We start from the raw sequence: 14,697 nt of genomic DNA, 5'->3' as shown, positions 1-14,697 counted from the left end.
CTATTGCAATGATATGGAAGGGGGGGGGAGGCAAGGGGGAATGAGGGATAATTTGCTCTCATCAGAGATGGCTAGGAGAGGAAAGAGCAAATATACTCAATGGGGTATAGACATCTGGAGTAAGAAGGAGCGGGGAGCAGGCGGAAGGGGTGCAGATGTGAATAAAAGAGGAGAGGATGGACCATGGGGGGAGAGTGGCCAGATATAGCACATTTTCTTTCTTACTTCTTGCAAGGGGCTGGGAATGGAAGGCCTGCCCAGGACCACAGGGCCAGGTGGATTCTGGGCCTAAGGGGTGGTATGGGGGCTCAGGGCTTCTTGGCCCCAGGACCAGGGATCTGTCTGCTGTGCCACTCAGCGACCCTACAGCAGAGTCAGAGTGAAAGGAGAGAGAAAATAGAGTACATGGTAGTGGAGAAATAAGAAAGGAGGGAGCTGCGATCAGCAATGGCAACAGTGGAAAAATATTGAAATAACTTTTGTGATGGACTTATCATAAAGAATGAGATCCACCCATGACAGAGTTGTTGGTGTTGGAACAAAGACTCAAGCACATTTTTTTTTATGATTATTTGTGGGAGGGTGCAGGGCAAGTAGGGCTGGATGGCCTGCCTGGGGCCACATAGCGGAGTAATCTTTGGGTGTCTGGGGCCGGATTCGGACCCAGGTGCTCCTGGCTCAAGGGCCAATGCTCTGTCTGCCACCCAGCCACCCCTACTATTATTACTATTTTATTTTATTTTGGGTCTTTTTTTTCTTTCTTTTTTTTTGGTTTTTGCAGGGCAGTGGCTTGCATGTCACACAGCTGGGTGATTGTTGGGTTTATGAGGCTGGATATGGACTCGGGTGCTCGTGGCTCCAGGGCTGGTGCTTCGTCCATTGTGCCACCTGGCCATACCTACAATTATTACTATTATTATTTTTTATTTTAATTTTTTCTCTCCCCTTACTTTTTTTGCTCAAACAAGTCTCTATATTCATGGGGGAGGAGGAGTATTTTGTTTACTTGTAAACAAGAATATTTTATTAATGTAAAAAAACATTTGTACAAAATGAGAATAAAAAAAATAAATTAAGAAAATAAAAATAAAAATAAAAAAATAAAAAAAACCTAAAGCTGAGAATCATATCTAAAGTTTATAATTGAACTCATGAGAACTCATAAGGACAATCAGTGTTTGCTGAACTAGTATATTGGTTCTCTATTTTTTAGGAATGCTTTTGAGAACTATAGGATAAAAGATCAGAGTTAGAAGAAACCTCTAAGTTCAGCTAATTCAACCTCCTTAATTTTCCAAATTAAAAAAAAAATGAAGTGTAGAGAGATAAAGTGAATTGCTCCAAGTGGAACCAAGAGTAAATGACAGAATTAGAGGTTGGACACAAGGTCTCTAACTCCAAATGTAATGTTCTTTCCATTCTGTCAGAATGCTAAACAAGATACTGTAGCAGTAAAGCCAATATGCCCATCTAGGGAGATACATTTTTGCCCTTTAAAAAGACACCGTACTACTCAATTTTTTTTCTTACTTCAAAAAGGTAAAAGATAGAGAGCCAAGCTGTGTGGCCTTGGGCAAGCCACTAAAGTCCTGTCCCTGACACATGGGCTATGGGACCCTCGGCAAAGTTGTTTAATTCTGGCTAATTCTCTCAAACAAAAAGTTGTAGAATAGATGTCACTCTACATTGGTGAAGCAATTCCTTTCTTCCAATTAAATGATAGCTCCAGTGCAAAAGCACCCAGACAACCCCAAAACTAAATTCTATCCATATCCAGTGAAATTACTTTGTTTTAATACCCCTCCTTTCATCATGTTTTCTCCACTGACTCTCCACATGGTATTTAATTCTTTTTTTTTGCTGCTATTTTTGTTTATTTTAATTTTCAAAATTCACTTTTATAAGATTTTTAAGTTCCAAATTTTTCTTTCTTTACTTCCCTCCCTTTCTCCCTCCCCAAGATATCAAAGAGTATAATCATATTAATCATATTTCCACATTAGTCATGTTATGAAAGAAGAATTCAAACAAAAGAGGAAAAGAAAAAACAAGAAAAAAAGTGAAAAGAGTATGCTTTTATATGTATTTGGATTCCATAGTTCTTTCTCTGGATGTGAATAGCATTTTCCATAATGAGTCTTTTAGAATTGTCTTAATCAGTATGTTGCTGAGAAGAGCTAAGTCATTAGCTGATCATTACACAATGATGCTATTACTATGTACAGTGTTCTTCCATTTCTGCTCCCTTCACTTAGCAGCCATCATATAAGTCATTCCTAGATTTTCTGAAATATGCCTACTTATTATTTCTTATAAACAATAGAATTCCATTATATTCATTTGCCACAACTTGTTCAGTCATTCCCAAATGATAGGCATGCCCTCAATTTTCAGTTCTTTGCTTCCACAAAAAGAACTACTATATTTTTGTACATGTGGGCCTTTTCCATTTTTTATGATCTCTTTGGGATGCAGACCCAATAGTAGTATTACTGAATCAAAGAGTATGCTCAGTTTTATTGCTCTTTGGGTACAGCTAGTATGTATCAGAGGTGGTACTTAGACCCCAAGTCATCCTTATTCTAAGATCATATGTTTGCTAAGACATAATGGGTCTCATTTTAAACACTGCACCCTTGATTTTGATTTCCTTTAATAAAGTTTCCTATTTCTTATTATGATGACTTTGGGAGGGAGTGCATTGGGTAATATAGATTGTTCTAGATTTCATTGGTATAGCATATCCTTGGTATTAAACTACTTCCATTGATGCAGTTTAACTATTTATTAGAGTCTTTAATTTAGAATCTTAGCAAATTGTGTGAGTGATACTGAGAGGATAAATGATTTAACTGGAGAACCACAGCCAGTATACAAAGAGACATAATTTGAACCCAGATCTTCCTAATTTTTAAGGCCAGTCCTCTATCTATCTAACATAATAATAACTAGCATTTATACAGTTCTCTAAGGTTCACAAAATGCATTATAAATATTATCTCAATTATAACTATAACTCTGAGAGGAAGATACTATAATTATTCCTAATTTACAGATGAAGAAACCGAGGATGAGAGAGGTTGATTGATTTGCCCAGGACCACACAAAAGTGTCTGAGGCTAGATTTGAATTCAGATCTTCCTGACCCCAGGTTCAGCACTCTTATTTTCTGGGCCACCTAGCTGCCTCATATAGACACTCATGCTCTTCAGTTCAGATGAAAACTGTTCTCAGTTGCTAAGGCCAAAAATCATTACCCCAGTGGTTAACTTTCTGGTGATGAGTCAACTTCTCTGAATTTTGATAGACCAGTCCTCAGTGGACAGATATCACAAAGTCTGCACTTGAAGGACCTGCTGGAACTTACATGGTAGAATTAAAATTTCAATTACTGTTATGGAAATGCTTGCTTTGTTCTGTAAATTGAAAATAAGATAAAATAAGAATATGATATATATATATATACAAATAAAAGACAATAGCAAATATTCATCAAAGATCACCTGTATAAAATTTAGCACTGAAGGAGATACAAAGTTAGATAATTTACTCTCTAGTAGAGAGATTTGGAGTAATACAGATAGAATACAGAATTTATTATATTACATAATGAGAGGATTTTTTAAAAAATTCTTTTATTTATAGGTCATATTCTTTCCCTTCTCTCCTTTCCTTCCAATTAACTCCCCCCCATCCATCTCATACATCCCTCATTGAGAAATAGTAAATGTTTTAGATTAGAAAAAGTGCTTCATGAGACCTGAATATGGTTTTGGCATAAGGGATCATGGTATTACTAAGGAAAGTTTGTGTCTATGTATTTATGTATGTATGTATACATACAAACATATTAAAGTTGTAATGTTATAATATCTGGAGTTCTTGGGTTATGGGTTGCCCATAAATTAATAGTATGTTTTAAATTTCATAACTATTAATTTTCCTTTTTGTCTTATATTTTTGTGGTGTTTAGCTACTTATCCATAGATGTAACTCTACAAAGTCTGGAGGCCCATTCATTCTACAATTTGAGTAAGATGACTCATATGTAAGTATAACAAAAAAAAACACAAACTCGAATATTTAATAGGAATAATGTCTCAAGCTATGGTGAGCATCATTAATCCATATTTTGTTTTATACATACATAGACACACAATTAATTTAAGTATTTCCGTATTTCCAGACTCTGAAAATATATAGCACCTATTCCTATTAAAACATACTAGAGAGCAAAGGAATAAATGGAGCTTACCTTAAAATGAGAAGTAGCATTTATCTAAAACCATCAGCAAACATTATGTGTAATAAGGTTAAGTTAGAAACTTTCCCAAAGCATTCATGCATCAAGCACGGTTGTCTATTATCACCTCTAACATTTAATATGGTACTAGAAATGTTATTTATAGCATTAAGAGAAGAAAGATAAAGGAATTAGAATAGGCAATGAGGAAACAAAACTATCACTCTCTGCAGATATGATGTTATACATAAAAAAATCCCAAAGAATCAACTAAAAAACCATTTGAAATTATTAACATCTTTAGCAAAGTTGCAGGATGCAAAATAAGCCCACATAAATTAACACCATTTCTATATATTACTAACAAAGTCCAGCAGGAAGAGATAGAAAGAGAAATTTCATTTAAAAATAATTGTAGACAATATAAAATCTTTCTTAGTCTACCTGCCAAAACAAACCCAGGAACCATATGAATATAATTACAAAACACTTTTTACACAAATAAAGTCAAATCTAAACAGCTGAAAAAATATTAATTACTCATGGGTAACCTGAGTCAATATAGTTAAAAGGACAACTGTACCTAAATTAATCTATTTATTCAGCACCATACCAATCAATCAAAAAGTATAATAAACTTCATCTGGAAGAACAAAAGCTCAAGGATATTAAGGAATTCAATGGAAAAAAAGTGAAAGATGATCTAACTGTACCAAATCTCAAACTATATTATAAGTACTAATTATCAAAGCAATTTGTGACTGGCTAAGAAATAGAATTGGTGGATCAGTGAAACAGATTAGGTACAAATTACATTATAGTAAATGACCATAGTAATCTAGTAAATGATAAACTCAAAGATTCAAGCTTTTGGACAAAAATTCATTTAAGAAAAACTGCTAGGAAGACTGGAAAACAGTATGGCACAAACTGAGTATAAAACAATATTTCCTAATGTATACCAAGATAAGGTCAAAATGGGCACATGACTTACAAATAAAGGGTGATACCATAAGCAAATAAAGAGAGCATGGAATAGTTTATCTGTCAGATTTATGGATAAGAGAAGAATTTAGGACCAAAGAAGATATAGAGAGCATTATAAAATGTAAAATGATAGTTTTGATTATATAAAATTAAAAAGTTTTTACATAAACAAAAGCAATACAACAAAAATTATAAGGAAAGCAGAAAACTGGGGAAAATTTTTGCAACAAATATCACTAATAACGGTCTCATTTCTCAAATATATAAAGGACTGAATCAGATTTATAAAAATACAAGTCATTCTCCAATTGATAAATGGTCAAGGATATGAACAGGTAGTTTTCAGACAAAAAAAATCAAAGCTATCTATAGTCTGAGGTACCATCTCACATCTATCAGAGTAGCTAATATGACAAAAGAAGAAAATGTTGAATTTTGGAGGAGATGTGGGAACACTAATACATTGTTGGTGAAATTTTGAACTGACCCTACCATTCTGCAAAACAATTTGGAACTCTGTTCAAAGGGCTATAAATCTGTACACACCCTTTGATTTAGTAATACTACTGTTAGGTCTATAACACAAAGACATCCAAAAGAGGAAGAAAGGACCTATTTGTAAAAAAGTGCTTACAGCACCTTTTTTATTATGGTTAAGAATTCAAAATTGATTGGGAAACAGTTAAGCGTGGGGTGGAATATGATTTGGGGTTTTTTTTTTTTGCAAGGCAATGGGGTTAAGTGATTTGCCCAAGGTCACACAGCTAGGTAATTATTAAGTGTCTGAGGCTGAATTTGAACTCAGGTCCTCCTGACTCCAGGGCAAGTGCTCTATCCATTGTGTCACCTAGCTGCCCTCCTAGGAATATGATTGTAATTGAATATCATTGTGTTATAAGAAATGATAAGCAAGATGGTTTCAGAAAAACCTGGAAAGACTTTCATGAACTGATGCATAGTTAAGTGAACTGAACCAGGAGAAGGTTATACACAGGAACAGTAATATTGTATGATGAGCAACTATGAATGACTTAGCTATTCTTAGCAATATATTAATCCAAGACAAAAAGGACTAATGCTGAGCTTACTATCCACTCCCAGAGAAAGAACTGATATTGCTTGAATAGACTGAAGCACCTCATTTTATACTTTATTTTTCTTTTATTGAAGTTTTCTTGTACAAAATGACAAATATGGAAATATTTTACATAAATGCAAAAGAAATATTTCTAGGCTCTCTGACTTAGTAGTTTAGTATTCTTCTTTAGGACATAACAGTTATGGCCAAAAAACCCAAATTCTTCACCTGGCTGAATTTTTTTACCTGCAATTAACCCTCTGTACTCTACCAGGTTAGTCCTCTGATGACAGATCTCAAATTCAGTAGGGCCTTTCAGAGCATCATATGGTAAGTTTAACATTTCTTGAAGCAAAATTTTTAGAAATCTAGCAAAGAGATGGTGTCTCTTCTGATAATGCAACTTATGCTTGGGTAATAGTTATTTCTATGATTTATTCAGTCTCATCTCTACTTAACATTCATAACATGAAGTCCTAGGGAATAAGCAATTATTCTCTGGGGCATAATTTCCAACTTAACTCTCCATGCCTGACTGGCATAATGAGATTACCAGGATTGGAGGGTCAAAAGTTATCTAAAAGAGCAAGATTAAATAAAACTCTACATGTTTATTGCTGGTATTATGAATAGCTTACTGTTTCTTTTTCTATCACTTCTCTTAAAGATCCCACAGGGAAAAATTGTCAATGTTTTTCTTTTTAATTTTAAAATCATAACCTTTAAAAGCCTTAATTTCCTCATATGTAAAATGAAAATACTGAATGTGCTGATCTCTGGAGACTTTGCACCCCTCAATCTAGGATCCCTTGGGTATCCCCCCACTATGTAGGATAATTATCTCTCAGAATAAATGACAAATGACAAATAGTACCAGAAAAAACTGTACATTAGGTTAAAAGAGTTTAGATTACTTTGGGATCTGAGACAACCATATTCTCAAATTCTGTCAGCTATGATATAATCCATGTTCTATAACATCAAAAATTGGAGAGAGAAATAACTTTTAACTGGAGTGTGTGTGTGTGTGTGTGTGTGTGTGTGTGTGTGTGTGTGTATGTGTGTGTGTGTGTTTGTGTGTGAAGGTATCTAGATGTTCAATTAAGGGCATAGACAGACTTCTTGTGACACCTGACTCAAAATGTCAAAATCATTTAATGTTCTTTTAATGTTCAATTACAAGACTGCTTATAGAATCAAAGAAACAAAAGTTTAGTCTGGACAGCAGTTGTTTCCATTGCAAAGATACCTATTATGGGAAGGGAATCTTTATGAAATATTGTTCTCTAGGGATGGGAAGGTAAGTGATTCTAGAATTTTAACTTTCATCATTTGGATTAGTTTAGTCACTTTAAAAATCACTTTAATTTATCCTCATTAGAAGCATAGGAGTTAGATCTGGAAAGGATATTTAAGTATTTATTTAGGCCAATTCTTTATTTGCAGGTTGAGAAATTGAGTCTCAGATAAATTAAATGATTTGTACAAAGAAACCTATTTTAGAGGGAACAGAGCTGGTATTCAAATCCAAGTGCTTAAGCTCCAAATCCAAGCTACTTTATGTACCCTTTTTTGAGATAACTAGGAGGCTCAGTGGATAGAAGATGGGGACTGGAGTTGGGATGATCTTCATTCAAATATGGTCTCAGATGCTTCCTAGTTGTGTGGGCAAATCTCATCCCTGGCATGCCTCAGTTTCCTCAACTATAAAATGGGGCAATAATAGCATCTACCTCCCAAGATTGTTGTAAGGATAAAATGAGGTAATAATTGTAAAGTACTTAGGATAATAGTTAATATTTATTAACTATTATTTACAGCATGTTTTATAAAATTTCTTTATTTGCCTTAGCTGTTTGTTGGGTTGGTTTTGTTTTGTTTTTTGCCTCTTCCAAACATTGCTTCAGCCCTTTTTCAAATCTCTCTGACTCCAAATTTTGGGGTTCTGATTATTCCTTGAACTACTAGCATTTTTTAAATTGCTAATGTTTTTCCATCGCTATCCTGGTGTTTATGCATCAAATAAAGAAAGGCAAATAAAATGGGCATTTGTATAAAGTAAAGAACTTAACAATTCTTTTAATTAATAAGAAGATGTTTGTTGGAGTTCCCAAGGAAGTTATATCCAGGCTTAGAATAGCTTAGGAATAAAAGTTTGTGAGTATAAAAGGGGAGGCTTCACCATACTTTGAGTTTAGTCATTAAAAATTGGGAAATTATATCTGCTAATCTATGAAACTTTGAAAGGTCCAATATTTTAAAGATTTAATTATATTTATATAATGAATGAAATAATTCTAATGAATTCTTTTAAAAATTTTTTTAAATTTATTTTTTGCAAAGCAATAGGGTTAAGTGATTTGCCCAAGGCTGCACAGCTAGGTAATTATTAAATGTCTGAGACTGGATTTGAACACAGGTCCTCCTGACTCCAGGGCCGGTGCTCTATCTACTACAACACCTAGACACCCCAATTCCAATGAATTCTATTGAAATAAAAGGTACTGCTCTCAGGAACAGCTTTAGAATGGACTTTTAAAAAGCATAAATAAATAGGAGATTTATAACTTTTTAGGTCATTGAAATGAATACATCATGTCATACAATATAGAACCGTTGTGGTTATCTAGAGTAAATAAGCTGAATGTCTTAAAACTGAGGACTAAGATTCAGGTTGGACTGAGGTCTAGGATATAGTAAACAGTTAATAAATATTTATTGATTTATTGAAAATAAATATAAAACTTAGTTCCAGTAGATTTTTTAATGTGAAAATGTGACTGTCTCCTAGAGAGCTCAGAATTATAGAACTTTAAAACACAATCTATCTCATGATGTGGTCTGCAATGCAAGTGTTTTCTTGAATCTTTTTTCCAAACCCAGAGATTTGTAAACTTCCCTGAACTGAAAATTGTTATGTTTATATAAAAAGCACAAGATGCTAGGATATAAATACTTTCTTTGTTTATATGATTATTTTCTCTTCTCTTGTTACACAATGTTTTTGGAGTCTTGGTGGCAAAATAAACATTCAGTGGTGAATATCAAAGTACCATAAAACCCTACTAATTATCAAAATCTGTGATAATTCAGACAATATGTCTTGGGGTTTTTTTTGAATTTTCAAAAATCTTAGTGGGAAATAAGGGAAATTTAACCCTCAAAAAATCAGTAACTCTTTAAAACCCAGGACTTCAGAAACTAAAAAATTCTTTGAATATATATTAAATTGACTTAAGCAATTAATTTCTGTTTGTTAAATGATTTTTAATTCATTATTGCTTACTGTAATTTTTTTGTTATAGCTATTATATGACACAATAAACCAAAGTAAAATGGTATTAAGTAAAGTGACATAATTTAATGAAAAATTGCAAATTATAATAAGTTTATAATGGATCAAGTCCTTTAATATGCAAAAGTTAATTGATTGATAGACACAACACACATGTGTATATATAGTGTGTGTTTATATCTACACACACATATATATGTTTATATATATGTGTATATATTATACACACACACACACACACACACACACACACACACACACACACATATATATATACACACACAGATAAGGATTTCGTTTATAAAGGGAACTCTCAGGAAAGTATATTTCTTCTCTCCATGCAGGTCAGCATCCTCTCTACAATTTGGAAAATTGCTTGAAATGGATAGGTCAACTGACTTGCCAAATAGTCAGATTATGCCAAAACATGTCTGACACAAGTCTACCTGACCTACTAAATAATTAACATAGCTTTATATTATACTATTATATAATATATCATTTATTATTCAATTATATTATGTTATATTGTCATACTGTGCTATTCCTATTATCAAAGCAAAGATTCTATAATTCAAATTTTTTCCTATAGCTATGACTGGATATATGTATAAGCACACACATATCATCACTTGGAAAATTATATTCATATGTTAGTCATTATTTATTCTTTAACAAGTGCCAAAACTCAGAAAGCTCTTTATTTTATCAGGTAATTCTAAGAACTAAGAACCAAGAAGTTCAATATGATTATTCTCTTTCTTTGAATATATATATGTATGTGTATATATATATATATATATATATATATATATATATATATATATATATATGGAGATAACTTTAAGAAGTAAAATAACTTGGGGCAGCAAGGTGGCACTAGTCTCAGGCACTTGACACTTCCTAGCTGTGTGACCTTGGGCAAGTCACTTGATCCTGACTACCTCCCATCCAGGGCCATCTCCAGTCATCCTGATTGATATCTGGTCACTGGACCCAGATGACTCTGGAGGGTAAAGTGAGACTGGTGACTTAGCACAGCTCCCTCACTCAAATCCAGTTCATGTGCTTATCATGGCATCATCTTCCTGATGTTGTCTTTGAGAACGAAGGACAAAACTCATTATCATCATCATCATCATCATCATCATCATCATCATTGAATATTGAAAGTCAGACTAACATCCCCACTATTCTAAATAGAACACTTTTAAAAGAAAACAAAGTATGTCAGTTTGAGAACTACAACATCTGATTAATGATTTTGGAGTTCGTTTTGTAGTTAATGAGTTTTTCATTGACTGAATTTCTTTTTTAAAACAACTTCCAAAGTCATTTTTAATTTTTTCCCCTTAAAATAGTATAAGATTATCTAGTGCTTATGAAGGTTTGAGAATGATTGCTCCATTTGAGCAGGTGCTATTCAAGTTTCTCTTAACCCAGAGTTGTCCCTGTGTGTTCTGTCTTGTGCTGAAATTTTCTTTAGTTACAGTTTCTCTGTCAATTCACCTCCACCCTTGCCTGGAATCTTAGTTCAACTTCATTATTTCCATCAATTTAGTAACACAAGCCAAACTCAAGTGGAACAATTCAGGGTCAACTAAATATTTTAGAGGAATAATTTCACTAGAGAACATTTTTCTTAATTGCTATACCCCTAGCTAATGATTTCTAGTTCTCTACCTCTTCTTTCTACTCCTTTCCTATCTATTTAATTCCCCTTATTTTCTCACCAACTCCATTTACCATCAGGTTTGATGAATTTATGCTTCTGCCACAATACTGATTTCATTGGGCAAGTAGATTTCTCAAGAGACCTTTTCCTGGCTCTTCCTGGGGTTTAGGATGGATATTTGGAAAGAAAAAGAGACTGTAGACTCTGATGTTTGATTAAATCAACAAAATATGCCAAATTAGTCTGCTGATTTGCAGTAACCCTGCCCATTAGGCAGTGAACAGTACCACATTCAATCTGAATTTCTATTTTATTTTAAATTTAATGAAAAATTAAAGAGTAACATATTAAAAAGTTATTGTACAAAGATCTCTTTTTTTCAGAATAAGAAGATAGGGAAATAATGGAAAACGATAAATAAAGTATAGCACAAGTGATCAAGCAAGTGCTTTCTTCAGAGTTGTCGTAGTTTAGAATTAAGTAATATTAAAGGTATAGATAGCACAGTACATAGAGTACTAACTTTGAGTCAAGAAGATCTGAATATGTTACCCTGAGTAAATTATTGAATCTCTTTCAGCCTGAGTTTTCTCATAAGTAAAATGGGGGTAAAAAAATAATAACCCCATAATGTTATTGTGAAAGTCAAATATGAGAATGTATATAAAGAGCTTTGAAAACTTTAAAGCAATATAATAAATAACAATAATGATGATGGCAATTATATGACAATAATTATAATAATCATAATCATTATTGTTATTGTTTTAGTGAGAAGGTATCTTGGAGATTATCTACTCCAATGTTCTCAGTTTGCAAATGAATAATCCAAGGTTCGTGGAAGGTTGTGATGCATAAGCCAATAACCAGTATTAATCATTTGGTTCAAGAAGTCTTAAAACTTCAAGTACAGTTTTCTTTCTAATGTACTTAAATAGAGGGCCCATGTTTTCTAATTCTTTTGTCTTTTATAGCATGTAGGCATGTAGGAGCTCAGTAACATAGATAGAAATATAAAAAATAGATTGTATGTTTCTGCCACCTTCCAACTCTTTATACTAGGTAAATGGTTTGGAGTGAAGGAGTTAAAAGAACCATGAAGAGAGTAGGAAAGTTGTGAAATCAAGACTGGATATAAATGGCTGAACCAGAAATTGCTTATTTTTTATTGAGAAAGGAAGATGATGCAATTTAAATGAGATCTTTAAGCTTTGTTCTTTATGTATATAGTTCTTCTATGTTGGGTTGAAGTTCTGAAGAGGGATAAGGGAATTGAGATGGTTTGGGATGTTGGACATAGACAGGTGTTGTTCATCTTTTTTATGTTTTGGACACTTTCAGCATTCTAGTTAAACCTCCAGACCCATTTTCAGAATAATGGTTTGAAATATACAAAATAAAATATGTAGGATTACAATGGAAGCCAATTATATGTATTGAAATACAGTTATCAAGATATTATTTTTAAAAAACCAAATTCTTTGAGCTACTTGACTATAGAGCAAGATTTGAATGCAGGCACCTCTTTTCTGGCCTCTGTAGAGTAAAGAACATCAATATAGGTATAAGGAGACAAAAGAATCTTATGGTATTGGAGATGGAAGGAACTAAGTAAGATCTGGTCTAATCCTTACAACATCCCTAACAAATGGTTGATCACTTGAAAATGTCTAGTAAATAATTAACTCATCCTACTTTTGAAAATACTCATTATTATGTTTTCCCTAAAATTCCATTGCTTTCATTCTTTAGTTCCTAGTTCTATGCTATGAATCCAACCAGAACAAATTTAAATTTTCTTCTTCAAAGCAGCCTTTCAAATACTGGAAGGTGGTTATCATATTTCCTCAATGTTTCTTTTCTCCAGCATAAACTCCATTCCCATTCCTTCAACTAATCCTTATATGGCATAGTTCCCTCTTCTCTCTCTCTATCCTAATCCCTCTCCTCTGTATATATTCCAGTTTGTCAATATCCTTCCTAAAATATAGCATCCAAAACTAAACATAACACTCCAGTTATAGTCAGACTTAGAAGAATCTTTCACCAAACTGCAGATTCATTTTCTTCTCAACTTCTTTTTTTTTTTACTCTTTTTTTGAAGTGATACTGGCACCTATAATCTTCCATTATTCTTTTCTGTTTTTCAAATAAGCAATTATTCTAAACCAATAACATCCTTGGTTGCCACATCTCTGTTCTAGGCAAGATCTAGACTTAAGACTTATGACTAATTGATTCAAATTTTCATCTTTTTTCTCTTTATCTATTTCACCTTACTTCTAAAAGATCCTTTAGAATTTCATGGATTAATATGTTCCTGAATCTCTGTTATTCCACAGTCATTGTTCTCAAGATGATAAATTCTTTTTGGTTTTGCTCCTTTTTAAAAATAATAAAAATCCCATAAACACACAGGAAGGTACACAGGTACTATTTAAGTACATTAGACCTTAGAGCTGACCTGACTCATAGGAGTGTGTAAAAAGGGTTTTTTTCTCTTCTCTTTCCCTGTCCCTGGATAAACTAATTTTGTTTTTTATTCTTTTTTTTTTTAGGTTTTTGCAAGGCAAACGGGGTTAAGTGGCTTTCCCAAGGCCACACAGCTAGGTAATTATTAAGTGTCTGAGGCCAGATTTGAACCCAGGTACTCCTGACTCCAGGGCCGGTGCTTTATCCCCTATACCACCTAGCCACCCCAGTTTTTATTCTTAATAATGATCCCCCCCCTCTCTACTCCAAAGAACTATAAGGTATTAATCCTTTCAAAGATCACCAAAGGGGGAAAAACCTAGAGCTACACTAACATAATTTATTTAGAACCAGGCCTGTTCTATGATATTGAAGCAGGGAATCAGAGTAGATAGACGATAGAGGAAAAAAAAATTCAAAATACAGTTATTCTTTCCACATTAGGGTGAGGGGAAACAAGGGAAATTGTACTGCCTTATAAAATTTGTTGACCCTCCCTTCATACTAGAGGTTTGAATTATTATAGGAGTAAAACATAAAATATGTTGATAGTTTATACTATCCATAAATTTTATGCAATTCTGAGTTTCTGAATTTTTTTTGTGTCATCTGCTGGCTTTCACATGTAATCCATAGCTTATAAAAACTCCTCTAAAATTCCCATTTAATTACTTATGCCAATCCATGATATACCAAAACCACAATGGGGAAAGTCACAGTGTGGAAGAGATAACAGTAGTTTCTTTTTGAAGAGTTGAGAGCAGTAGTATGCTTATGATAGACTTTCTATTGTTCTAATTAAAATTCATATTCCATCAAACCAAGTCAAGCTATAATTGATTTGAATTCTTTTGTTACAAATTCAAGTACAATTTTCAGACTGTGGATACTAAAACAGAAAAAACAAATTTTAAACATTTCTTAGACAGGTATTGTTCCTCTTAAGA

At 33.2% G+C, this 14,697-nt stretch overlaps 1 protein-coding gene across 1 annotated transcript in view; it reads left to right on the top strand.

The window, feature by feature from the left end:
* Positions 1-14,697, top strand: part of TSHR (thyroid stimulating hormone receptor) — a 174,412-nt gene that overhangs the window by 90,071 nt on the left and 69,644 nt on the right. Inside the window, exon 3 of the mRNA XM_074232062.1 lies at positions 3,974-4,048. Within this exon, the coding sequence (XP_074088163.1) occupies positions 3,974-4,048 (75 nt within the window). The remainder of the gene's footprint in view (positions 1-3,973; positions 4,049-14,697) is intronic.

Source organism: Macrotis lagotis, chromosome 4, assembly GCF_037893015.1.
Source record: "Macrotis lagotis isolate mMagLag1 chromosome 4, bilby.v1.9.chrom.fasta, whole genome shotgun sequence".
NCBI classification, from domain to species: domain Eukaryota; kingdom Metazoa; phylum Chordata; class Mammalia; order Peramelemorphia; family Peramelidae; genus Macrotis; species Macrotis lagotis.
Note: the sequence above shows the minus strand (reverse complement) of the source record. Positions and strands in the feature narration are given on the sequence as shown.